At 33.6% G+C, this 27,255-nt stretch overlaps 1 protein-coding gene across 6 annotated transcripts in view; it reads right to left on the minus strand.

Moving 5' to 3' along the window:
• The window catches only part of LOC135845323 (tyrosine-protein phosphatase non-receptor type 11-like), a 77,700-nt gene that overhangs the window by 15,085 nt on the left and 35,360 nt on the right, over window positions 1–27,255 (minus strand). Inside the window, exon 1 of one of the 6 annotated variants that reach the window (XM_065363813.1) lies at window positions 20,564–21,094. The exons of 3 other annotated variants lie outside the window; for them this stretch is intronic. In XM_065363813.1, coding sequence (XP_065219885.1) covers window positions 20,564–20,643 — 80 coding nt within the window. In that variant the 5' untranslated portion in view covers window positions 20,644–21,094. Of the gene's footprint in view, window positions 1–742; window positions 962–20,563; window positions 21,095–27,255 lie in introns of those variants that run through there. 2 more of the 6 variants (XM_065363812.1, XM_065363811.1) reach the window with 2 other exon arrangements.

The following is a 27,255-nucleotide window of genomic DNA, read 5'->3' on the forward strand; positions in this document are numbered from 1 at the left end:
TTCGACAACTCTTCGTGTGTCTTCTATGTACATAGTCTTCTAGATGGGTAAAAAATTTAATGAAAAATTCCATACGTCTTCGATACTTGGAGATACACACGATAATAGATTTTTTTTCCAACAAATCATTCACTAAAATCCATAGTACCGATTCTCGAGTACACACCTACTATTTTCACGCATCATTCAAGGCTACAGACGATAAATATTCTTCACGAAGGTTGTACTACAGCATCTTTTTACGCCATTTTCATCTTCGCGACTTGTTATTATCAGTGTAGGAAAAAATCATCAGAATGATAGAGGAGATGAGAGGACACATGAGGTATGAATTGGTGGAAATCAAGCCAATAGTTGTAGGTAATTACACCGGCCCAGGAAATAGACCAACACTCACACCTACCTATACTCGTACCACTCAATACATATGCAAGTCCCAATATATGTATTTTTTGTGTAAATCATCAATACAATAGAAATTATCGAATCGTGACTTCCTTACGGTTTGTCAAGGATTATTGGTCGACAAGTTACCAAAACAATGCTAACAAAACATACTTTAGGACACCTTGGTGAATTTTTTCAAATTATTTACACGTATCGCGTTTCAAATTCTACACACACACGTTCGAATTCCGTCTATCAATTATAAGAGAATAGGTATTTATTTTTTACACTTTTCTAAAATATCTACTTAACAAGCACTTGTTACTTCATATATGTATAGCTCTAGGTGACTTACATCACGTACCTATGTGCACATTTATCCAGATGAAAAACCTCCTGGACGAAAAAATTATCGCATTTGGGTAAAAATTTACCACCGAAGAAACTCGACAGTGAATTTTTTTTCATAAAATTTCGAGCGAAAAAAAAACGACTAACAGCAACGTACGAAATGGCCGGTTTTTAGAAAAAGCTACGATGCACTTTGAACAGCAGCGAAGAAAAATTCTCAACTGAGCGAATAAGGTTCAAGGTGAATATACCACAGAGAGAATATCGATTCGATGAAGTAAGTATTTGAGTAAACATTTTCGCAGACCAAACACGGAACAGATTTTGCGCTATGATAATTTTCCTACTTATATGTACGTTTTAAGGTTCGCAGTTTGCGGCCAGATGATTGGTCAATTTTGTGCACAATTACCGGCGCAGCGTATAGGTCTAGGACTCTAGGTACCTACCTACAATTTTAAATTTTAAAACGTGAAGCTACTTTTATGGTTTACATAGTACATGCGTGATGAAGGAAGTTATTTACTCGAATATGGGTTTATTTCGATCAATTTTCTTCACGAAATGATTGATGAGGAAGTCATTAGAGGAAAAAAGGTTGAAATGTTGCCCATTTTGTGAAACTGATGGGAAAACAGTGATTGAATAAACTCGTGCTTGACATTAAATTCGAAGAGCTGCGAAAATAAAAAATACCTACTTGAAAGATGTTTGGGAAATGAAGCTTTCAAGCTATAATTTTTTCATTTTTCGAATCTACGTAATATTGGACAAAAAAAAATCTTCATTCCAAAATTGCCAATTTTTTCATACAAAATTGATTTAAAGAGGGGGTTCTCCAAAACCCTACATCGTTCCTTCAATATTTTTACAGGTAGGCAAGATGGTCGAACTTTTTTATTTGTTTTTTTTTACACCAAATTTTTAAACAAATCGTGCAGATGAATCAATCATGAGACCCTGTTCATCGAATATCGAGTGTATTAGGATGTATTAAAATCGTAATTCAAAAGAAGTTTTATAAGGAGGAAGGGGGGAGTAAAAAAATACGAAATCATCATCATCATAAAAGAAAACCGTTTTCAAAGATGATTTCTGAGCATTATAGAGACCTTTCATTGTCGAAAATATATTTTAAAAATTTCAAAGGTTGAAAAGTGCTCTTTTAGACCTTTTTTAAAATAAAAAAATCATGACTTGAAAGATCCTCGAGGAAAATTCTCGAATCTCGATTTCATCTCCTCTTCTCTATTAAATTTCTAAATTTTATACTCGACCAGAGGACCGTCTGGAGGTAGGTACTTCCTATCCAACATAAGATTTCGGCATTGCTTGAACCCAAAAGTCTGATTTGAGGAGAATAAAAGATAGAAATATTATGAAAAAAATGAAAAAAAATACACTTGATATCAAGTTTTAAATACCTATCAAAAATTAAATCCATAGATTATTATTAAAAAAAAAAAAAACAAAAACAAGATTACAATATTTTTTACCAAAAAATTGGAAACATTTTTCCGATTAAAAAAAGGTGAATAATTTAAGTGGCAAGATGAAAGAAAAAAAAAAGAAAAAGCAATTAGGTAATTTAGTAATGTAAAAAACTCAACAAAATTCAAAACAGTGGTTTCTGCATCAAAGGCTCCTTTGAAAGGAAAATTTTAAATCACGAATACATACTTTTTTCCAGGATCTGACAAAATTTCAAAATTTCAAAATCAGAACTTTAGAAGTACTTTTTGCTGCACTTTTTTGATGCTTTATAACTTTTTTTTGGTGGGAGGTAAGGAGGGGGGGAGATATCAACAAACTTTGAACTTGGCCAACTTTTTGTAACACATTTCTCAAAATGCTTCATGACTTATTTTTTTTTTGGGGGGGGGGGGGGGGGTGTCAACATTTTACATGTCATTTTTTCGATTTTCCAATGTCTTTGCACAACCCAAGATTTTTACGGAAGAGGCGGGGAACGGAGGGGACGAAAAAATCTATTTGACCATTTTAATTTTTTAAATACTGGCAGGGCGTTTTGCAAACACTTCAGAGTTTTTTTTAGAGAAGGAGGAGGAGGAGGCGAGGAGTCAACATTTTACAAGTCAATTTTTTCATTTTTCGATTTTCCAACGTCTTTGGACATTTTATCCTTTTTTTGTAGGGGAGGGGGGGAGGTGAATGACGTTGACAAGACTATTACCATTCCAAATATTTCAATACTTGTTTTTTTCTAAATTTTCAACTTTTTATTCTGAATGTTTTTGATGAAATTTTCATCACTGACGCACATTTTGGACATACTTCTAGCCAAAAAATAATATATCTGTGTCAGAAAATTGAAAAAACAGCATCAATATTTTGCTGAAATTTCGTAAATTTTATAAAAGCACGAATAAAATTAATAATAATATCAAAAATAAAAGTTCTGAAAAAATTAAGCAATAATGTGCTAAAAATCAAAAACGAAAAGGAAGTCGTAAAAACACGAAAAAATTATAATGTAAGTATTTCGAATGGAAAAATTATTGAACAGGTATTATAATTCAGAAATCATTGAAAATCCCAAAAAACAACATATGTATCACTTGATAAATTGATGTTCCATTCTGCACTCAGTGCCTTTTCTATACATTTTTTTGGAGAAGAGAGGAGATGAGCGGAGAGGAGAGGGGTACGCTCACATACAGCCGAAAGTCACGAATTCGTTCTTTTTTTTACCCTGTACCTCTCTTCTTCCACAATATAAAAAACCTTCAATCAAGTTGCAATGAGTTGTTTTAACTTTTTTTTAATTCGGAGGAGGGTTTTAGAAGAACTCGAAGGCATTTAAATAGACAAGCCCAACTTTCAAAACCTCCAACACTACTTCAATTTTAAAATCATATTTGGGTTAGAAATGATTAAAAACGACTTCCAGGCCTCTGAAAGTAGGTCATAAGAGGCTCAGAAAACTTCAAAAATCTACACTCGGTGGTCCCAAAAAATTTTTGTACTTACAGTTCATTAAAATTCTTCATCTTTTTTTACTTTCCTGGGGAATGAAAGATTATTTTTGTTAATTTTAAGTCTAAACATGACTCAAAAAGAAAAAAAAACATGAAGAATACGTAGGTATTGTATAGACAATAACCTTTTAATTGAATTTCGAAGGCACCGATTTCGCCCTTCATAAGAATTGGAGGTCTGAAATTTTCAGCAGGTCCATTTTAGCTCAATTGATAACCATTGAAACTTTTGATTTTCAAACTTGAAAAAAAAAAAAACTGAAAAACTAATCAACATGTTTTAGAGAAAAATCAGGGTAATTTTTTTCCTTTTTTACAGATTTTATCACTTTTTTGTCAGTTAAAATTCATTTGTTCTCATTTTTTAATCATTTTCGTTAAATTTTCATTTTTCAATTGGACGAACTTTTCTCGTGTCTCGTAGTTCCTTCATTAAAAAAAAATGACGAAGCTTACTACAATTTTTTGCAAAAATTGAAACAAAAAATTGGTTGGATTTTAGATTTAAATTCAAATTTTTCAAAACTAAAAATTCGGAAAATTTTGAGGATTTTTCAACCAAATTAAAGTAAAAGGTTCAAATTCCAAATATTTTTAAAAATTAGATCTCGAATACGATGACTGATGACAGTGATGACACTTTATTTGTCCGTGATATCGACACGAATAACTCCATGACAGGGAAAAAAGGGGAGGTAAGCAGATGTGAGGGGGAGGGGGGTTAAAACTACAAAAGTTCATCTGAAACGTCTCATCTGTAAAAAAAACCACATTTTCCATCTTATAAAAATTTTCTCGTATAATTTTTTATTGCAGAAATTGCTAGGTAGATAACCTTTGAATTTGTACATATGAAACTCGATAAAAAAAAAATATACTGCTATTAAAAATTTCGTTCGAATTACGCCATCGGCGCAGCCTTTGTAATAAAACACATTTTGCCGCATCGTTATTGGAACAATGTGGCAATCCGAGGAAAAAATCAAACGAGTTTTCCATCGTTAACGAGCATTTTTTTTTCTCATTGTGAATCCTGAATCGCGACGAGTACGCGGTTATATTTGATATTCATGAAATGGGGAAAAAATTATCTCAATAGAGGCTCGTCAAAGTCGAACTTGTGAATAAAACATCATACGTATGTACATTATATTATACGGGTAGGTACTCGAGTATAGTATAGGTATATACCGAAGCAGTGGTTCGTATCAAGGATTATTTTGCCCCGAAAGCGATACATCATTTTTATGACTCGTTTGAAAAATCTCGCAAGTGTGGCGAATTTCTTCTCTTCATCTCGACAAAAATTACTTATGGGGTTTTTCTTTATAAATTACTTACGAGTTGCGAAACGTGCTTGGTCTGTCAAAAATCACGAATAGGGAACGCTATACGGTCATAAATTACAGTTTCTTTTCTACAATATTCCTTCTGCAACTCACGTATTTGTTCAGTTCTGAGAAAATTAACGTCGAAATATTAATTTTTTTTCCTAATCGGATAATATTTCGGTTTATTATAGAGTTTCCGTGCGTCAGCATCCTTCTATTTTTTTTTTTTACTTTCGGTGGATTTATTTTTAAAATAGAATTTACTTCACGAGACTTAGTAATAAGAGTCACACCTACGCGAGTTCAAAAAGTATTAAACGATAAGAAAAAAAAAAAACTTAAAATTTTTATTTTCGAGATTGCCGATTGGTGAAAATTTAAAGAATGGAACGTAATACGTTTAGCTTTTCCTATTATGCTTATAATGTATTTTTGTGTCTTTATCTTTTTTCCTCACGTAGCTATATAGAAAATATTCATTTTCTGGTTTACGACGGACTCGACGTTTACGTTTATTTATTAAGTAATTTTACATCGTCCTTGAAAGTTTCATTTGTATAGATAAATTTCTTTCTTACTTGGTTGAATTTTTCATTTTTGAAAGAAAATTTTATTATGTTATTTTACGGATTTTAATGTTTTTCTTGATTTTTTTCAGTTTTAAAATATTTGGCACGGTTTTCAAAACCCAAATTGGATTTGAAATACTGATAATTTTGCAGAGAAAAGTAACCACTCGTATATTTATAGCGAATTCGAGTTATCAGCATTATGGGACAACATCAAAACTTATGACCAAAATGTAACTATTACCCTGTTATCAGTTTTAAAAATTCATATCGCAGGAAATTACCTCATTTTCAACATTTTTAATGGTCATTTTTTCCGCTATTAGATAAGAAATAAGTACGTTATTTATGGATTGTTTTCCTCGAATTTTCATTTCGAAAAGCACAGTAAAACGGAATGAGAGAGGGAATGGCCAAAGAGTGAAAATTGTTTACTGACAAAGAAACCAAGTTGAAATGTTCGTTTTACAGTTAGATTTAAACCAACTTCGGATTTTTGGAAATTACGTCCCCGCCCCCCTCCAACCAATGACCAAGTTTCAGTGGCCCAAATCAATTTTTCAATTTAATCAATTTTTAAAAGATGTCAATTTTCAAAATTTATAAAAAAATCTTGAAATTCCTTTTCGAATCAATTTCAAAATAAAATTCTGCTCAGAATTTTAGTATTTCCAAAGGCATTCGGTGGGAAAGTTGGGCAAACATGAACATTTCTCAAAGTTTGAAAAAAAAACATCTTTTTGGATGTTGAGTAAATTTTATGAACCACTAACATCTGAATTGAATTCTACTCTCACCAGTCACCAATCCAGTTTCATAAAATGAAGATTTCGAACATTTTTTGACCAGGGGTCTTGAAAATTTTTCCACCTAATGTCCAGTAATTTTAAAATTTCAAGATTTTTTTGATCTTGAGTCACAAGATTTTTTGATCCCAGAATTTTCCTCCTCAAATTGTTTTGATCTTAAGGCCTTGAGGTTCTTCAATTCCAATATTTCAATGCCTCAGATTTCAACATTTTTCCATCCAATGTCCAGTAATTTTAAAATTTCAAAAATTTTTTGATCTTGAGTCACAAGATTTTTTGATCCCAGAATTTTCCTCCTCAAATTGTTTTGATCTTAAGGCCTTGAGGTTCTTCAATTCCAATATTTCAATGCCTCAGATTTCAACATTTTTCCATCCAATGTCCAGTAATTTTAAAATTTCAAAAATTTTTTGATCTTGAGTCACAAGATTTTTTGATCACAGAATCCCCCCTTGTTTTGATCTTAAAGCCTTGGGGTTCTTCAATTACAATATTTCAATGCCTCAGATTTCAAAATTTTTCCATCCAATGTCCAGAAATTTTAAGATTTTAAGATTTTTTTGATCTTGAGCCACAAGATTTTTTGATTTCACAATTTTTCTCTTCAAATTTTTTGATCTTGAGGCCCGGAGATTTTTCACTGTATTAGATTTCAAAATTTTATGTTTTTTTGCAAGTCTCAAGAATTTGAGGTTTCTTTCAATCTTAAGCTTTCAAGATGTTTCGATATCAAAGTTTTTGGCTCAAGATTTTATTGTATCAGGATTTCAAGATTTTCATGCCTCAAAATTTCCAAGTTTTTTTGACCCCGAGATTCAAAATTGCATTATTTTAAGGATTTTCCTTAAAATTGTCTGATGTTACGAACAATTTTCTATTTTGAGCTTTCAAAATTTTTGATCTCGAATTTTTCTATAAAATAGATTTGCCTGTCTCTCAAGATTTCAAGATTTTTCTCTAGAGATATTTTCTACTTTGAGCTTTTGATATTTTTGATCTCAAAATTGTTTCTTAATATAGGTTTGTCTGTCATATTGTTAGAAGATTTCTCGATCTTTAAATTGTTTTCTTGAAATTTTTTGGATTTCAGATTTGACAATCTCAAGATTTTAAAATTTCAAGATATTTCTTCGATCATAAGCTTCCAAAATTTTTTGATCCCAGAATTTTTGTCTGAAGAGTGAAGATTTTTGATCTCAAGATTTTTTTATCTTGAAATTCAACTGTCTAAAGATTTTAAGATTTTCAAGTCCCAAGATTTCTAGATTTTTTCGACCTCCAATCATCAGAATTTCGTTATCTTGAGATGTTTTCCTTAAAATTGTTCTTCTTAAAATATTTTCTATTTGAGCTTTCAAGATTTTTGACCTCAGAATTTTTCTTTTGAATAGATTTTTCTGTATCAAGGTTTCAAGATATTTTTTCGATCTCACGCTTTCAAAATTTTTTGATCTTAGAGCTTTTTGATCTCAAGATTTTTTCATCTTTAAATTTTACTGTCTCAAGATTTCTAAATTTTTTTGACCTCCTGCAATTTTCAGAATTTCACCATCTTGAGATTTTTTTCCCTCAAAATTGTTCCTCTTGAAATATTTTCCATTTGAGATTTAAAGGTTTTTGATTTCAGAATTTTTCTTTTAAACAGATTTGTCAGTCTCAAGGTTTCAATATATTTGATCTCGAGATTCTAAGATTTCAAGATATTTTTTCGATCTTACGTTTTCAAGATTTTTCGATCTTGGAGTTTTTTGATTTCAAGATTTTCGGATCCCAAGATTTTTGATTTCAAGATTTTGAGATTTTCGTGTCCCGAGATTTCCACATTTTTTCGACCTCAAACTTTCATTATTTTTTTTATCTTGATATTTTTTCCTCAAAACTGTTTAATCCAAGATTATTTTTTCAAAAACTTCTATTTTGAGCGTCTTTTGATTTCAAGACCTCTTTTTAATTTTCCCAAAATTTCATGATTTTTCTCTTCTTTAGAGCAACTGAAAAGTGGGGAGGTTAAATCCCTACAAATTTTGAAAATTAATACCCCTTGAAAATTTTTGAACATTTTAGAACAGCGCCATATTTCTAGCTCAGAAAGCAAAAAATACATGAAAATCGCCCCTCAGAAAATAATGTTGACCCAATTTTCTAAGTCTTGAAATAAAAACTAGCTTTCACACTGAGCTCAAAACCCAAATCCTTGTCCTTGAAATCCAAAAAAAAAAGAAAAGAAAAGATTTCCCTTCAAAGAAACCTACGATAAAGTCAATGTAATTGAGCATCTTGAATCCTTCATCATAGATGAAAATCCTCATTACAGGACACGAAGTGCTTTCTTTTCTCACAATATTCTACCAAGTACCCACCAATTGCTCCGCGAGGGCACAGGTTGTTGTCGCTAGAGGTAGTCTCTAGGTAGTAGCTCGGATCATCAAGAGGAGCCAGTCCCCCAGGACAGATGAGAAGGCGAAGACAACACCAGGGGTATTCTGCGCGTCCACGTCGTGCGGAGTGGTAACATGTTGCTGTTCGATGGACTCGGAATCGATAAACATGGCTAAAGCAGAATTCTCCAGTTGGTGGAACGACGGGGAGGAGTGGCAAGTCGAAGGCCAAGCCTCTACATAAATCCGGATTACAAACAAGAATGCATAAGAGCTGCAGAACACCAACAACTCACTCGTTCCAGCCCCAGGGAAGCGCAAGAGCTTCAGAGTGAGTAGGCGAATACCAGCGCCTAAAAACTGGCAAATTCGGCTAAGGGAGTAAACCCCAACAGAAAATCATGGTGGAAGGCAACGGGAAACCAACACCATTATATTTCCCTAGAATTATATGGACATCAATTTAGCAATGGCCCTAAGTCTCCGTCAGGCTGATCCTCATCCACCAAGGCAGCCGGATAGGGTGCTAAGAATACGCGGAGTTAAAACAAGGCGGAACAACATCAACGTCGCAACCTGGAATGTACGAACTTTGTATAAAATTGGACAACTTGCTAGTGTAATTAAAGAAGCCAGGAGATTGCAAATCGACGTGTTAGGAGTAAGTGAGACCCGATGGACTGGAAACGGTAGATACCGGGTAGATGAGAATTATGAAATGATCTTCGCTGGGAAAGACACACACGAACAAGGTGTGGGTATATTAATACATACCAGAATCAGCGATAAAATCAGTGCCATAATTCCAAAATCAGAGAGGATACTACTCGTGAGATTGGAGGTCAAGCCAAAACCAATGGTGATAATTCAAGTTTATGCGCCAACAGCGGAAAGCAGTACAGCAGAAATCAACAACTTCTACAACGACCTAGAAGAAGTGATGAGATGCTCGAAAAACAATGATGTTGTGTTTTTGATGGGAGACTTCAATGCCAAAGTTGGGAAGGATCATGGCAGCCAAGTTGCAGGGAGATACACACTTGGAGAGCAGAATGAAAGAGGTGAAATGCTCGTAGAGTTTGCTGAAAGACACGATCTAGTAATATGCAATACCTGGTTCAAGCAGCATGAAAGAAGATTATACACTTGGGTCAGTCCTGGAGATCGAGTCAGAAACCAGATAGACTATATACTTGTAAAAAGAAGATTCAGGAACACAGTGAAGAACTGTCACACATATCCTGGTGCTGACTGCAACTCTGACCACAAACTACTGGCTGCAAAATGCCAGCTAGTCTTGAAGAGCCAGAAGAAGAGCAAAGAACGATACCAACAACTTGACATTGCAAAAATCAAATCAAAAGAAGTTCAAAAGAAATTCCAAGAAGAACTGGAAAAGCAAAAGGAAGACAGGTTGGAAGAAGAACAAGGTATCGAGGAAAAGTGGCAAACATGGAAGCGAAAGGTTAAAACAGCAGCAGAAAAGTCTATTCCATTCAAAGGAAGAAGAAAACACAAACCATGGATGACTCAAGAGATACTGGATCTGATGGAAGAACGAAGACAAGCAAACAGACCAAGTAATGAATACACAGTGATAAATAATCAGATCATGGGAATGTGCAGAATGGCCAAAAACAAGTGGTATGAGGAGAAGTGTCAAGAAATAGAAGATCTGGAGAAAAGGCACAACTCTAGAGAAATGCATACCAAAGTGAAGCAGATGATGGCCACCCACAAGAAAAGGAGAAGTGGAATAGCATATATGCGAGGAAAAGACGGAAAGTACTGTGTTACCAATCAAGAAACTGAAGAGGTCTGGATCAGCTATATACAAGAACTGTATGGAGATGATACACGTCCGGCTCAATTTGCAGTTTCATCCACAGAAGAGGCACCACAAATTGAAATGTGGGAGCTGAGGAATGCTGTGAAGCGAGCCAGAAACCACAAAGCAGTGGGAGAAGATCTCATACCAGCAGACTTGATCAAACATTTAACACCAGAGTATGAAAAGGAGCTGCTGAAGATAATAAACAAAATATACGATGAAGGCACTCTGCCTAAGGACTTCAAAGCAGTAAATTTTGTACCAATACCAAAAAAGAACAACTCGCAAAAATGCTCTGAATATAGAACCATCGCACTGATGAGCCACGCACTGAAGCTACTACTCTCCATCATAAATGCCAGAATTGAAAAGAAGATAGATGAAAATCTAAGTGAAACACAATATGGCTTTGTAGCAAAAAAAGGGACGAGAGATGCAATTGCCCTGCTGAAAGTGATCATTCAAAGAGCACTGAATGCAAATAGGGAAATCATTGCTTGCTTCGTCGATTATGAAAAAGCATTTGATCGTGTCAACCATGAGAAGATGTTGGAGATCCTGGAAAAATACAATATCGATAACAAAGACCTGCAAATAATCAAGAACCTGTACTGGGAGCAAAGCGCTAACATCAAGATTGGAACTGAGTACTCGGAGAACGGATGTGGAATAAAGAGAGGTGTGAGGCAAGGATGCCCCCTCTCACCCAGGTTGTTCAACGTGTACGCAGAAGAAATAATGAGAGAAGCGCGAATCGAACGAATGGGATTCAAGATCAATGGCAAGAGAATAAATGAAATAAGTTATGCAGACGACAAAGTGATCCTTGCTGAGACAGAGGCGCAGATGCAGAAAATGATCAACCAAATCAACAGTGCTGGATTAAAATATGGAATGAAAATAAATGCAGGCAAGACCAAGGTGATGAGATTTACGAAAGGAGATGATAAAGAGGTCAAAATCAACATCCGATCACAAGAAATTGAAAATGTAAAGCAATTCAGGTACCTTGGAGCACTGATAAACAACGATGCTAGAGATCATAAAGAAATCAAATCACGGATTGGAATGGCAAAGACTGCTTTCAACAACCTTGCCAATGTGCTGGGAAATCGAACGATGAGTATTGATCTGAGGAAGAGAATTATGCGATGCTACGTATGGACCGTTCTGAAGTATTCCTGCGAAACATGGACCATGAGTGCAGAATGGGAGAAGAAAGTATCCGCTTTTGAGATGTGGTGCTATCGAAGGCTACTACGGATCTCATGGAAGGACTTCGTTACCAACAAGGAAGTACTAGCAAGAATAGGAGAGGAGCGGAAAGTCGTAGTTGAAGACATCAAAAACAGAAAGCTAAAGTATTTAGCTCATAAAATACGAGAAAACGGTATTTTCATGCTAGCGGTACAGGGGAAAATCCAAGGAAGATCGACGAGAGGGAGGAAACGATCGGAACTGTTAACAACAAACTCACCGGCCAACTCCCCCTGCAAGACCCTGAAAGAAACAATTAGATACGCTAGATACCGGCTAATATAGATGGACATATACGCTATCTCCTGTAAAGGAGCGCGACTACGACGACGACCCACCAATTATTCATCTCTACCTCTATCAATAATAGCAATTTTTTGACAGTTCCAAGTCTCAATCCATACTTAAAAGATGTACCTAAATACTTATTCTATTTCTTTTACCATTAAACACAACGTTTTATCCAGCCTATTAACACAGCCAATGCCCCAAATCAGCACCGCAACAGCCAGCCATCCAGCTATATACTCGTAACTCTGCGCTCGCTGGAACAATTCGTGCGAAAATGATCCACGCATCAGAAATTTTCAAATCTTATCACGCTCTAATCTCTTAACAATCTCTTCGTGTCAACTGAACTGCGTCAAAGCGTAATGAAAAAACATCGCCGATGATTTTTCGCCAAACGACTTCCGCTGTCTGTTTCCTACTTTAGCATCCATCCAAAAAGTCCGCACTTATCTTTGCGATGGAACATAATACTTATAAAGGTAAAGCCGAGCCAAAGTACCAAGACCTACGTTATCTTAACGAGTTCTCTGCTGAATTATCAACCAAGAGGAAAACAAATCCGGTAAATTTATTCGTAACGGTACGGTTAATCGTTGCACGAGCCCTACATCTTATGCATAAAGAGAAGTATATACCTATACCTTACAGTCTCAGTGACCGATATTTTATTTATCATTATTGTATATGTACTTCAAAACGAATATGTAGGCGGTGCCGCATCCAGTCAATTTTGCTTTCGAAATTGAATGATAACATAAGTTGACACCGATTAAGATTTCATTTTCAATTTTTCTTTTTCGTTCTCTTGTTTCTCTTTCGCTGCGACGACGATGATGGTGCTCCAAATTTACAGGGAAAAGAAATAATACGAGTATCATACGATGATGTACTTAAGGTGTCCCATATCAGCACTTAGCAATCCGACATTCTTTTTAAATATTTATCACGTTTAAAATCCAATTTTACGCTTTCCAATAAAACATCATCGTCGTATCGTAACTGCATTGATATTTCAATAATGCCGCGTATGTCATGTCACCTCTTCATCGCGAAAATATTCAAGAATTTTCTTCCTCTTGTTACCTTCTTCTTCAGTGAGTAGGTACTTCGTTGCAGAAAAATCATATTAAAACAGGAAGTACGATGAGAACACAGATGACATAGAATGCGTCAAAAAAATACACCAACCGAATACCAAACTCGACATAACTTGGGAGTACTCGAGGAGGGTCAATTAGCATCGAGCATTATAAATACGAGGTCCAAAAGTTACAATTTTCGTGATTCGAGGTATCTGGATTCAACATGCATGACCAAGACCAATGACCACTAATAACGATTGCTGTGATATGCCCCCTCTTTTGAATCTCTTTCCCTCCTTTCAAGAGATTTGAAGATATAGAATTCACGAAATCGAATTGCAGGGACAAGGAATTGAGCAGATCTGTTTAAATTTCGATTCTGGTCAATATTTGAAATTTTCAACAAAAAATAATAAATGAAAAAAAAAAAAAAAAAACAGAAAAATTTGATATAATTATTAAAATGAAAAAATTGGAGTATTTTTCAGATTCTAAGAAAATAATTTCAGATATTAAAAAAAAAACAAAAAAAATACATAAAAAATCAAAAAATTACAGGAAAAAAAATATAAAAAAATTATTGCATATTTGACAAAATAATTATCATCATTTTGAAACACCAGAATTTGAGTTTATTTCTATAATTGTACAAAAAAAAAAAAAAAAAATGAAAAAACCTGCCAAAAATTTTTTAAAAAACTTGAAAAAGAATAGAAAAATTCCACAAAAATTTTTTAAAAAATCTAAAAAAAAGTGCCAATAAAACGACTATTTAATGCTTTGATTTTCAAACACAACAAACAGTACGACGACATGATTTTGAAAAAAAAAACAACTCTACCTATTTACAACGAACCACTTCCAAATTAGTGACTGTCACAGACAACTTTTTGTAAGTACTCGTAACTTTCCATTACGAAACTATAAAATTGTGTTTTTTTTTTCATCGTCGTCGTAACATAACATTATTCGTAACTCGTTACATTTTATTTTTTCGCTTCATCCAATCTATCCTATAAAGCTGCAAGAAAAATAAATACCCCAAAAATATGCGAAAAATACGAAAAAAATTAATTAAAAAATACCTGAAAAATCGGAAAAAAGTCCTGAGCCCGATCTATGGTACCTAGAGAGCTGATTTTTTTTTTAATCGACAGCTTAACGTCTCTAGAATATAGGAAAAATACGCGGGGGCAAAAATTTTGTAATTAAAGGGCCCAAATTTTGAGTTTAAATGGGTTGTTTTTGCCGTTTTTTCGATTATTCTCAAATATATCAAGAACGAAAAAGGCTAGAAGGGTGGTTAATACCTCATTTTAAAGAGCATTACATCCTGAACATTTCCCTCGATTACATTACCCCTCTGGGGTTTTTAGTTTTTGAGCTATTTTGAATTCAAATTTCGAATTTCAGTTACACAATTTTGAATTAAATTATCTCGAAAACTAAAAACGCTAGATGGGTACTGTCAACGAGGGAAATGTTCGAAATTTCATGCTCTGTAAAATGGTGAAAACAGATTAGAAAAAAGTTGCTCAGATCGTGCAATTTTGATCGTTTTTTATGGAATCTTGAAACAAAAAACCGTTAAGACGATGCGTGTACTTATACACCCACACAAGCATACACACAACCACCACAATGCATCGCGATTTTCGTTGTTATTCCAGACAGGATCACGCGACATGCGCGCGCATACAAACCTCCCACTCCTCCAACAACGGAATTCTTACAATACGAGAAGATTTATGCAAATCGATCAAGCTTGAAATTGTCAATAGAAACAGTTATTATAATATTTATAATATTGCTATTTCCTAATGTTATAATGTAAATCCATTTATCTTTGGTGCTTTGCTTTCGTGTCTATCATCTATCATTTTAATCAAAGTTTTAATCGAAGCATCAGTACTTATGTACTTATGTACCAAATTATGTATTATTGACATACCTACCCTTAAACGGTGCAAAATCCAAAATTGCTTAGAATGCCATAAAAGACGTTCAAAAATTTAAAAAAAAAAAACGAGTTAAAATATCAAAATTTATGAAAATGACTTGAAAATGAAAATGAAGAAATATTGTAAAAATTTTAAGTAGGTACCAAAAATTTCAAAAATGGTTGCTTGAAAATTCATCAAAAGTATTGGAGGTTGAAAAAAATTGTTCAAAGTGCTGAAAGTCATTGAAAGTGGTATGAAAATGAATGAAATGAAATGATTCATCCAAAATGATGTTTCAAATCCTAAAAATTGTTTACAATATCACGAAAACGGCTGAAAATTTTATTGCGAAAAATTACATAAAATCAAATAGAATGTACCAAAAATTGTGTTGAAAATTCAGAAATTCTTTTAAAACATTAATTATTGGAAAGTGATGATTTTGTATTCACTGGCTGTATTTTACAAACAGTTGGTTGGTAGGTTGCTTTCGTTCACGCTGTTGTCCCATTCCAAAATAACCAAAAGTCTTTTTGTTTTTTTCAAATGAGCGATTATTTTTGACATTGCAACTATGTATCAACGTGATAGAATTTTGAATGAAGTGCACATTATGTATAGTTTTTAAGGAAAGGTACTTGGGATCAAACCTCTTCTGAGAGTGAGCGAAGGGGGGTTTGGGGGCGCAGCCCCCAAGAGCGAGTTCCGAGGGCGAAGCCCGAGGAACGAGTATGGGGGTTGGGCCGCGAAGCGGCCAGGGGGCGTAGCCCCCTAGTAGTCTATACCTACTATACTCGTATAGACTTCGTCATTAATGCGTTCATTCATAAAAACAACAACAAAACCGAATAAGGTTAGAACAAGTTCTACCATATTTTATTTTCAACACATAGTTGTCCACGGTGAAAAAAAAAATCACCAATACCATCCAACTTGACAGCTGCTAGTATTTTTATTAGGAAATGAAGGGTTTACCAAAATTCGACGGAAATTGTAGGTTTAGTAGGAAGGTGAATTTGATACGTCGTTTTGATCAAATTAGTCGTTAAAATAAGATCTGCGTAGATCAAATCACATGCATGAGAATTGTTTAACGATGCGTGAACAAATTCAGGTTCAAGGAGATATACGAGTACGTGTGTTATTTCCTTTCTGAAATGTGTTAGACAATGAATTTTTCTTCGAGATGAAAATTACGAGAGCAAGCAGGTTATCCGGGAAAAAATTCGCTATAAATAACTATACTCAAGTTAGGTATATCAAGTTCATTCATCAAGTCATTAATTGTTGATTTGTTTTTTTAGCTAAAATGTTGAACGAAAGATGAAAATAAGTTATCAGATTGGAATATAGAGGAATGAAAAAAAAAGTTATAATTATTCAAAGTGAAAAAAACAACGATTGATCAATTTTTACCACATCGTCGTGACGTTTTTTACTTTTTCGAATTACATAATCAATTTACACCTTAGTTATAGCAGGGTGTCCACTCATTTCTGGAAATGAATTTCCCTAACTTTTCCAGGTTTTCCAGACCAATTTTTCCATTTTTCTCAATTTTCTAGGCTCACTCCATACTTTAATTAAAGAAGTTTTTTTTTGGGGGGGGGGCAATTTTTTTTCATAAGCTTCTCTTCGAACTGGATACTTCTTCGGATACAAAAAAACAGCTCAACTTTGATTATTAACTTTTCTAATTAAAAATAAATAAAACATGCATCAAGTTTGGCCAATTGATAAAATACATACGTATTCATATAGGTAACTTATGATTTTTTTTTTTTTTTTTTTTTTGAATGCAAAGAGTGTTCATTTTTTTATTTTTTAAATTTTAATATTGAAATGGATGTTTTTTTGAAGGAAGTTTACTCTTGAAAAAGAAAAGAGAACAGGTTCGAGCGAAGCGAGGGCGGAAGCTTCTGAGAATTTGAGTTTCGAGAGGCATAAAAACGAGGTTTTTTTATGTGAGGAGGAGTAGCTTTCTTTTGACTTTTAAAATTTTAGAATATTTGAATTATGTTTTTTTTTTTTTTTGAAGGAAGTTGATTTTGAAAAAGAAAACAGAACAGGCCCAAGCGAGGGTGAAAGCTCTTGTAAATTTGTATGTATTTTGAGATGCTTAAAAACAATGTTTTCTTCGTGAGGAGTTCATTTTTTGGCATAAAAACTTGATTTTTATAATCTAGACATTTTCATGTTGCCTCTGAAAAAGAAAAGAAAACAAGCCCGAGCGAAGCGAGGGCAAAAGCTTTTGAAAATTTGCGTTTCGAGAAGTAAAAAACAATGTTTTCCTCACATCACAGGTCCTTATTCAAAATTTTCAATTGATCGTTTTTTCAAAATTCCAGGGATTTTGCGTGAAAATTACGAAATTCCCTGACTTCTCCCTGACTTTTCCAGACCGACCAAATTCCCTGACTTTTCCAGGTTTTCCAGGTTTTCCAGACCTGTGGACACCCTGTATAGGTACACCATACGCACGTGAACAGGTAATAGACGCCAGTTGAAAGCACATACCTACATGAATACAAATTTGCAAATACAAAGTGATGTGATTGAAGAGCGATACCGAGAAAAAAAATCATAAAAATCAGGTTTTAGCAGTTTTTTTAGAAAACTGATTCATACAGAAAAAAAAGAATGAACGAATATAAAATGAAACACCGTAGGAAGTAATCTAGAAGATCGCTGAAAAGATATAACTTTTTTTTGGCAATAATCACAATTTTTGGAGCCGAGATCGATAATTTCGGAGAAAACGTGCCCACCGGATTATTCTCAGCATGAACAGTTCTCAATTTCGAAAAGTGAAACATCCTTTTTAGGAGGAATTTTGTTAATTCTGAAAGAAGGGAGGTAGATATAATAGATAAAAAAAAAGGGCTTAGATAATGTAGATTTTATAGCTTCGAAGAATAGAATCATCAGAGAAGCAAAAAGTCCATTAGAAATAAATTTTCGAGGAAATGATAGAGCATAAATGAATTTTCTTCTTTCCAGGAATTACTAAGAAATTTTTAATTGTGCAATTCAAATCTTGCAAATTAGTTTTCAAGAAAAAATTACCATGAAGTATGAAAAAAAATTTTATATTGATTGGTCAACATTTAATTATGTACTTTCCAAACACGTTTTTATTCCATAAAAAATACCTACAATTTAAAAAAAATAAGCATCATTTTGGAAATTTCATCATCGTAATTTTGTGCTTTTTGAAGCCAAAAATTACACATAAATTCAAACAGAAAATTAAATTTTAATGGTGTTGGGAGGGGGAGGGGGAGTGAAGAAGAAAGATGAGGTTTGAGCTATATACAGTGGGAAGGAGAGGGTGGAATCGAAAAAGAACCCCAAAAATCATTCAAAATGTTTTTCAAAGGTGCATCCAATAAAATGCATTTTCAAAAAAGTAAAATTTTCAAGATTTTTTTGAAAGTTCATCCCTAAAAAACTACTTCCCTTTGAAATTTGAGTTTTTTCTCTCATTTTTCACTTCAAGGAATGAATTAGAAACAACAATAATTTTCTTTATGAATTCTGAGAGAAAACGCAGACTTTTTTGAGCTAAACGCAGGATTTTTTCAATATCATCTCATCAATTCTTTAACGTGTAAGTACTTTCAGCAGCAATAAATCCTATTTACAGGGTGTCCACTCATTTCTGGAAATAATTTTCCCTGATATTATTTCTAGACCAATTTTTTCATTTTTCCAGACCTTTTTTTTTCAAAATAAAAACACCGTTTTTTAAAAATTACCCCTCCTTTGCATTGAAAAAAATCACGTTTTTCAATATGTTCGGTTCCAAGCCCGAACTAAACGAAATTACCCGAGCAATGCGAGAAAAATTTTTTCCAAAATAAATGTACAATAGAACACTATTAGAATCATTAAAAGATTCCCTGACTTTTCCAGGTTTTCTAGGATTTCCAGAAGTGTGGACACCCTGTCCTAAAATTTCTATAAATGTAGACAAATTTCGATTACTACAGCTGGAGTTTTTAAATTTTATTTTTTATGAATCATAAAATGAAACAATTAATTTTTTTCAAGTGTTAAATGAAAAGTGATCTTTTGATCCAGTTGCAGAATTTTTCTCTAAAATTGTTTTATTTTTCAGCTCCTTTTACAAATTAATTTTTTATGAATTCAAAAAATGAAAATGCTTCTTGAGCCAAACTCAATTTTTTTCAATTGCAGAACTTTTTCAGCAATTTTGGCGGCAAATTTTCAAATTTTCATTATATTTAGCTTTAGAAACTATAGTCTGATTTCTCTTCAATTTTTTCACCAAAATTAATGCATCAGGAAAAAAAAACATTTTTTAAATGAATTTTGAAAAAGAAAATGCAGACCTTCGAGCAAAATCCCAACTTTTCAGATACTCGGACTATTCTATTATCAGTCCAATTTCATTATTAATTGACCGAACTTATTCTGCAATTGACACTAAAAGTACAAATTTCCACGATACTTCACTTTTCTTCACTTTTTTACTTCAAATGATGAATCAGGAAATACGAGTAAAACATAAATTTTTCATAAATTTTGAAACAAAAAATACAGACCTTTCAAAGCAACCAAAACTTGTCAAATTTCATTTCCAGCTCAATTTTATCAATTGCAGATCTCATTTCAGAATTTTTGGCGCCAAATATTAAAAATTCCGCAATTTTAAATTTCGAGTACTGCAACTTGATTTTTTTATTTATTTTTCACCATGTTATTGGGTATACAAGAACCAAGAAATCTATTCTTTTCGAATTCACAGAAATGAAGCATTTTGTGAGCCAAATACAGGACTTTTCTTCAGTCTTTATTCTATTTTTAGCTCTGTTTTTCCAAATACCGAACTTTTCCAGCACAAGACCTACGATAACCCGGCCTCTGCTAACAAAATCTATATCAGAAGCCATTAAGATCAAAAATACCTTCTACAAAATAATAGGGCAACACAAGCTCAAATCACACATAAACATTCTATGAAATCACGCAACATAAATCATCAACACGCGAGTTTCAATACTCCAACGATCACTTACGTAACTGCATTATCATCACTATCAACAATGCAAAAAACCGTAAAAACGAATCATCTCGTATTTGTAAGAAATATATAGAAGAAATTGGCCAAATAAAGAGGAAGAAATGTCGACCACAATTGAAGGATATAGTGAATCACAATCGCAATACCTTTAGGATTAACAATACCTAATAATGAGTCAATTTTAATCTCCCAAATACTCATCCGATTTCGATACCCAAAATATTCCGAATCTCAGCCCCGAAATCACCTACACACGCAATCGAGTAAAAAAATATACACTATACGAACCTCAATCGCCTTTTTTTGAAAAAATTGTAATACATTTCGCAGTATTTTTTCAGCACGATGATTCCATCCAGTTCTACCATGAGTTAAGACTCCAGTATCAATCACACCACCAAGAATAAAAACAACAACAAAGTCGAAGGCGCGAACACTCGAACGAACACTTCGAGGGATGAAATTTTTAGTCAAAAAAAGGTTCGATCACATTGAATGAAAAATTGTACACAAATTCGCGTATCGGGCTGACCAGCGCGTAAAAATGCAGAGCAGAGCACAGAACACGCACACGCGGGATAGTTGAAAATCGTGCACGATATCACACGATAAACTAAAGTCGAACCGGTAACCACAAACAACGTAGGGCAAACCACTATCAAATGGAATGCAGAAGTCGACTTCGACTTCGCGTATACGTATAGAGAACGCGATACCCCAGCGTGTTGCCCACCGTGACCAAGAATGGCCTTCCCGTCTACTTTCCGTCCGGTGCCGAAGCCGTGTACGCGACGACTATACGCTGATCACACACCGCAGCTCAGAGCTCAGCAGCCGAGCTCTTCAAGATACGTATACGAGGACATTATGAAAACGACGATTGTTGTGGTCATCATTTACCTGGCTGGTGTAACATCCACGGATGCCAGATGCAATGCAATGATACTCTTTGCATTTCATTTTCGTCCCAGTCCCAGTCCCAGCACCTCTCGGCTCGGCCAAATCCAATCAATTTTCACACGCGTACCTCTCTCCTCCACTCTATCTGTCTCCAGTTTATACACAGCTAGGTGCAGTGTATCTATCTCTATCCACCGGTACCATCATCTACTTCCCGTGTTCTGCGCAAATTCCACTTTCGCATGTTGCACATTCATCTTCATATAGGCGCACCTACGCCCGTGTGTATTCTTCTTCCTCCATCCAACTTCCAAGAGTAATACCTCGTGCATCTTGTTCAAAATTTTTAAATGGTTTCCGTAGCTGCGTATATGTACAATTTGTAATTTGTATACAGGTTCGCCTATGTAATGTACTGTAGATATATACTTATTTCATAAAACGCGCTCATGACGTCAACAAATATGATCTCAGAAAGGCTATGTCGGACATTTGTGAAATCAACCGTAAGTACATGGGCGGTGATGACGTCTCTTTTACTCAGAATGTCCTATCTTCATAGAGTAAATGAGGTTTCCGAAATACAAGGGATGAAATGCGAAAATCTTCGAATTGGAAATTCTGTAATTTGAAAGGACTGTTCCCTCATGAGAGAATTGAAACGAATTTGCGAGAAGAAAGGGACAGATGATGGAAAACTGAACAGTAATCGAGAGAGCATCCAGAAGAATTGAATTCCCGATAAATTTGACGAACTTTGCTAAATCTCATTCGAAACAATAAACTTCAATCAGTCAACCTTATGAAACATATTGAAAAGAACATATCAAAAAGTCTTCGTAACCGAATTTTCAGAAGGTGAAAGTTACATATCAGACGAAATTTGAAAAAATCATTGAAAAGGCTGTAGAATGTTCGGAAAATGTGAAAAATGGAATTCAGGAGTCAATACTGGATAAGGATCGAGTTTTTCGCTGATTTTTAATTGAAAAAAAAACGAAATTTTCAACTTTTTGGAACGTTAAACGTTTACTAGTTCAATCTTTTTTGGAAGTCAGAAGTGATCTGAGGGATACAATTGAAGCATACGTTTCCAAAACGCACTAAGTCCAAAAAAATATTGATAAGAAATTCATGGTACTTAGTACAATTTGGAAACGAAGAAATGGCCCAAATTAGCTGATTTTTTGATATGCTGTAGCCAAGACCCTTGGGCACAACATATCAAAAAATCAGCCATTTTGGGCCGCAACTTTATGCTAGATGATGGCCTTGCAATCTCAGAATCTTTGAAAATGGACTTAGTACGTTTTGGAAACGTATGCTTCAATTTCAATATTTCTCTACCCCGAAGGCCGAAATCATCAATTCATCATAATGCAACAAATGAAAATTTCCTCAGTTTTTTTTTGGAAAATAAAAACCTCAAAAAACCGGTATGAAAGTTTACAAAATGGAAAACATTATCTAAAAATTACAAGTTGAATTATGAATGATAAAAAAAACGCACATTTTGAAAAATTGAAAAAATAAAAAATTTATTTCATTTTTTTTTGGGGGGGGGGGGAGGAATATTTTTTAAAAATCGAAAAACTCTTTAAAAATCACCTTCAAAGTTCTTAATTACGCAATACAGGAAATTTTTAAAAAAAACAAAAAAAAACTTGAAAGAAGGAGAGTGCGAACAGTTTTAATACAATTTTAAAACAACATGTAATTACAAACACCAAAAAAAAAAATCAAAGTCACGCAAAATATGCCGAAATTTTAGGTAAAATTCATTGTTTCCAAAACACAGGAGTTCCAGAAAAAATTCAACATTTTCAGCACAAATAAAACTTGGAACTTGAGCTTCAACCTCCGCCCCCCCCCAATTCTTTATTCTTCAAAATATTTATTTTTATGGGGTGGAGGATGAGGTGAATAGTGGAGCAATATTTTTAAATATCGAAAAACTCTATCAAAATCACCTTCAAAATTCTCAATCGTGCAACAGGAAATTTAAAAAAAAATCAAAATATTGAAAAGAAGGAAAGTACGAACAGTTTTAATACAATTTTGAAACAAATCAAAGTTTTGCAAAATACGTCGAAATTTTAGCTAAAATTCATTGTTTTCAAAACACAGGAATTCCAAAAAAGCAACATTTTCAGTACAATGAAAAACTTGAAACTTGAGCTTCACATCCCCCCCACCCAAAAATGTATTATTCTTCAAAATGTTTTTTAAAATTTTTTTCAACTTTTCATTATTTTTAGAAAACAGAACTTGTATTGCATGCGAGCATTACCCAAAACATAATCTCAAAATTCGAATACTTTCCTATTTTGATAGAAATTTCAAAATGAGCTTACAGCTCGTACCGATTTATAATACAGTGGAGTCTCGATAACTCGAAGCTGAAGGGAGAAGGAGTTGACTTCGAGTTATCGGAGTTCGAGTTATAGAGGTTAATTTTTGGTATACCTACTTCGAGTTAGCGAAGTTTTGAATTAGATGAGTGTTTTTTTTACCAGAATGAAATGGAAACACGTATTATACCTATGTATGAGTATAGTATGGGACGAGATTGTACAATAGGTACCATTGAAGATAACGGATTTGTGAATGTGAGAGAGTTTTGTATCAATGAGATTCGAATTTACAGGTGTTTTCAACTAGAAATTCGAGTTATAGAGGCAAAACGTTGGCAACGTTCAACTTACAGAGGCTTTTACTTGTCTTTTTCAAAAATTTTACTTCGAGTTATCGGAGTTTTTGGACTTTTTACTTCGAGGTAAAGAAGTTAATTTTACATTGAGTCTTATGGAGAGTTGAAGGGAAACAGACTTTGCTTCGAGTTATCGGTGTTTTCGAGTTAACGGAGTTTGAGTTATCGAGACTCCACTGTAATTAAGGAGGTACCTATCCCAAGGGACAGCAAATTTTTTGAATTCGATAAAGCTGATATAAGTTGAATGATCATTCAAAAATACATTAGGTACCAATCAAAATTTCAGGTGCTAAAGCGTTTTGTGATTTTTGATGAATTTTTAAGACTCTTTGGGCCAAAAAATGTGGGGAAAAAATCAAATTTTCGTCAAATTGACTTAGAAAGCTGAAGTTTGATATGTACTCTGTTGTTGACCCCCCCCACCCTCATTCTTCCTCCATCAACTGACAACTGTTTCAAACCGTTTTGAGCTGGCAATTCTGGAGCCTCCAAAAGATATTTGAAAGTGGAAAATGTTCACAAAATTTTATCCAATGAAGTTGGAAAGCTAGAATTCACTTCAAATACTCCAATTTCAACATTCTAAGTGACCCGGAGATGGTGTTGAGCCGTTCTAGAACCTCCAGAAATTTTTTTGAAATTTCTGTTTTCGAAAAAAAAAACAACGCAAATCTGTTCAATAAGAAAATCACGAAAAATGACAGCTGAAGTGATGAAAAATAAAAGGAGTTTCAAGAAAAATGCCCCAAAAAAAAGGATTTCGAAAAATGAAAAGTTTTCAGTTCTGGTCGAAGAACAACTTCTGAAATTTTTCATTGCGCTGAAAATGTTGAAAATTTTTTGGAGCATTTCCCAAATTTACGAAATAGCTGTTTGACTATATTTATAATTCGAATCTTAGAAATTGAAATTATATATGTAGTTTCTCCTCACATTTTGAGGATTTCAGGAAAAGGAGGGGATGGTATGATTGCTGTATTTAGCCGTCAAACATCTTTTTCAGCAGAGCTTTTGCTTATGTAATTTTTTTTTAAATTCTGGAATTCTAAAAAAAAGAAGTTCCTCATTTTTCCAAAAACTTTTGAGTGAATTTCTTTATGTATAGCACTTTGGCGATGCGGTTCTTAATAAAAATACTTAAATTTCCTTTGTCTTCAATGGTCAATGGATCTATGTTTAAATTTTTTCAAAAATTCATCTGAATTGAAAATGATTGATAACTCGATTTGAGTTTTATTTGTATATTTTTTTGACAAATCCGTTTCATCGATCAGAATTTTCTCAAAATCACATGATTCACAAGAAGTATCTTTAAATCTGAAATCACGAGATCACGATAAGGTTTTCTTCCCATAAAAACTAAGCAGACTTCCACACGAATAAATGGAAAAAGCTCGTCGAAAAATTTCACTTCAGAACTTCAGATTTTCGGCAGACAAAATTTCATCTTATTTATGTAGGTACTTGACGAATGTTTAAAAATTCAGCTACACATTACGAACGCTGGAATAAGTTTTTCCTCGAAGGGAAAAACCTCTTAATTCGCGGATATATTTTTAGCTAATAGCTAATTAATGCCATTTTTCAAGCATAAGAAAAATAAACGTTCTTTCCTTATTCGTATAATTATGCACTTTGTTTAAACCGAATAAGAACTCAATTACCGAAACAATTGGCTGTAAATAATATCCACATAGAATCGCGAAATTACTTTAAAAAGATACTCTTTTCACGAAATTCATCGTTGATTATTTTATTTCAGGATGATTCAAATTTTCTCAAGAATTATTTGACAATTACATACTTAGAATGTCCCAAAATTACAACGAATTTGCTTAGATAGCATAAGACTTAATCATCGTCATTATCAAATACCAGCAATTGGAATTCAACACTAATTTCATGTATAGTATGAAATATTATCAAGTCCAAAAACCTCAAAATTGAAGGAAGTAGGAGGGAAAGATCTGAAAAAAAATTTAATCATGATTTTTATCACACACGTTATGATATTTTAATGAGACTATCATTTCGAAAAAATTCAAAAATTATGGCAAATTTTTTGCTAATAGCATCGAGTGTCTTTCTATTATTGAAATTTGTTTAGGATGATTTTGCTGAAATTTCACATATTCATACATTGTGTATAATATGTTGCCTAATTTAAAATGTACAAAATTATGAAAAACTCAGCACAATATGTAATTTTCAAGACCACTAAAAAACAAAAGCGAAAAAAATATAATTTGACCCAGTTACATATTTTCCAAACATACAAAACACAACAGACAATAATGTCTCAATTCATAATCTTCCATCGAGAAAACACTACAATAAAATTAAATTAATGGCATCTTCTTCGAAGAATGACATCTCGATACCACTTCGGTATAGACATTCAAAGAGCACCTATATTAATACTCTTATTTTCTCTTTTATTCGCTTTTTATCTCGTAAGCAAAACGTTTACACGAAAATTACAAATTAGTCACGGCAATTTTTAACACATATCAAAAGTGATATCGGAATCAATTAGGAATATGATTAACGAACTCTGTTGTAAAAATTTACACTTTAATAAATCAATATGACGGATAAATTTTTTGTAAAATATTACTTCCATTAGCTGAAATGAAATGAAATAAAATGAAACCAAGCCTCTCGACAACGATAAACGTGACACGTGCGATCTGCGATCTTTTGGAAAATCAGATTAAAATCTAGCGTAGGTATAAAAATTTCTCTTCATTTTCTTTTCTTTCATTTTTACATATAAATTGATCGGCGTTTGTAACACGATGAGTCGTTTTCTTTTCCCCTTCTCTTTTTCAATCAGAGTCGAATGATTTTTTTTTTGGAAAACTCTTTCGAAGACCGTGAAATGACGACAAAAAATACATAAGTTACTTGGAAATCTATATTTTATCGATACACCCAATATGTAAATAAACTAACAGGTAGGTACTATAGATACATGTATTTACATCAGGTGCTCGATGACGTCATACTAATACGTTCATACAGTGTAAAAATGATTCTACAAGGGCTTCCAGGAACCACATATAAAGTACCTGTCGCATAAACTGGCAGAATATCCGCCGGAATTTGGAATCGCAACATATACGAGGTGTACGAGAGTACGAGTAGGAATACCTACGATATTCGGTCATAGATGACCTTTTGCTTTTCGCTGTACTTTCAATGCCATCAATTACGTGCTTAACCAATTGATTAAATATATTAAACACGGGCACGTGAGGTAGACTAAGTACACATACACATAACACTCGCATTAATATGAAACGTAATCGATGATTTATTACACTAGGTGATTTGATATTTTTTTCTTTGCAAGAGAGGTATTCCA

The sequence above is a fragment of the Planococcus citri genome, chromosome 4 (genome assembly GCF_950023065.1).
Source record: "Planococcus citri chromosome 4, ihPlaCitr1.1, whole genome shotgun sequence".
NCBI classification, from domain to species: domain Eukaryota; kingdom Metazoa; phylum Arthropoda; class Insecta; order Hemiptera; family Pseudococcidae; genus Planococcus; species Planococcus citri.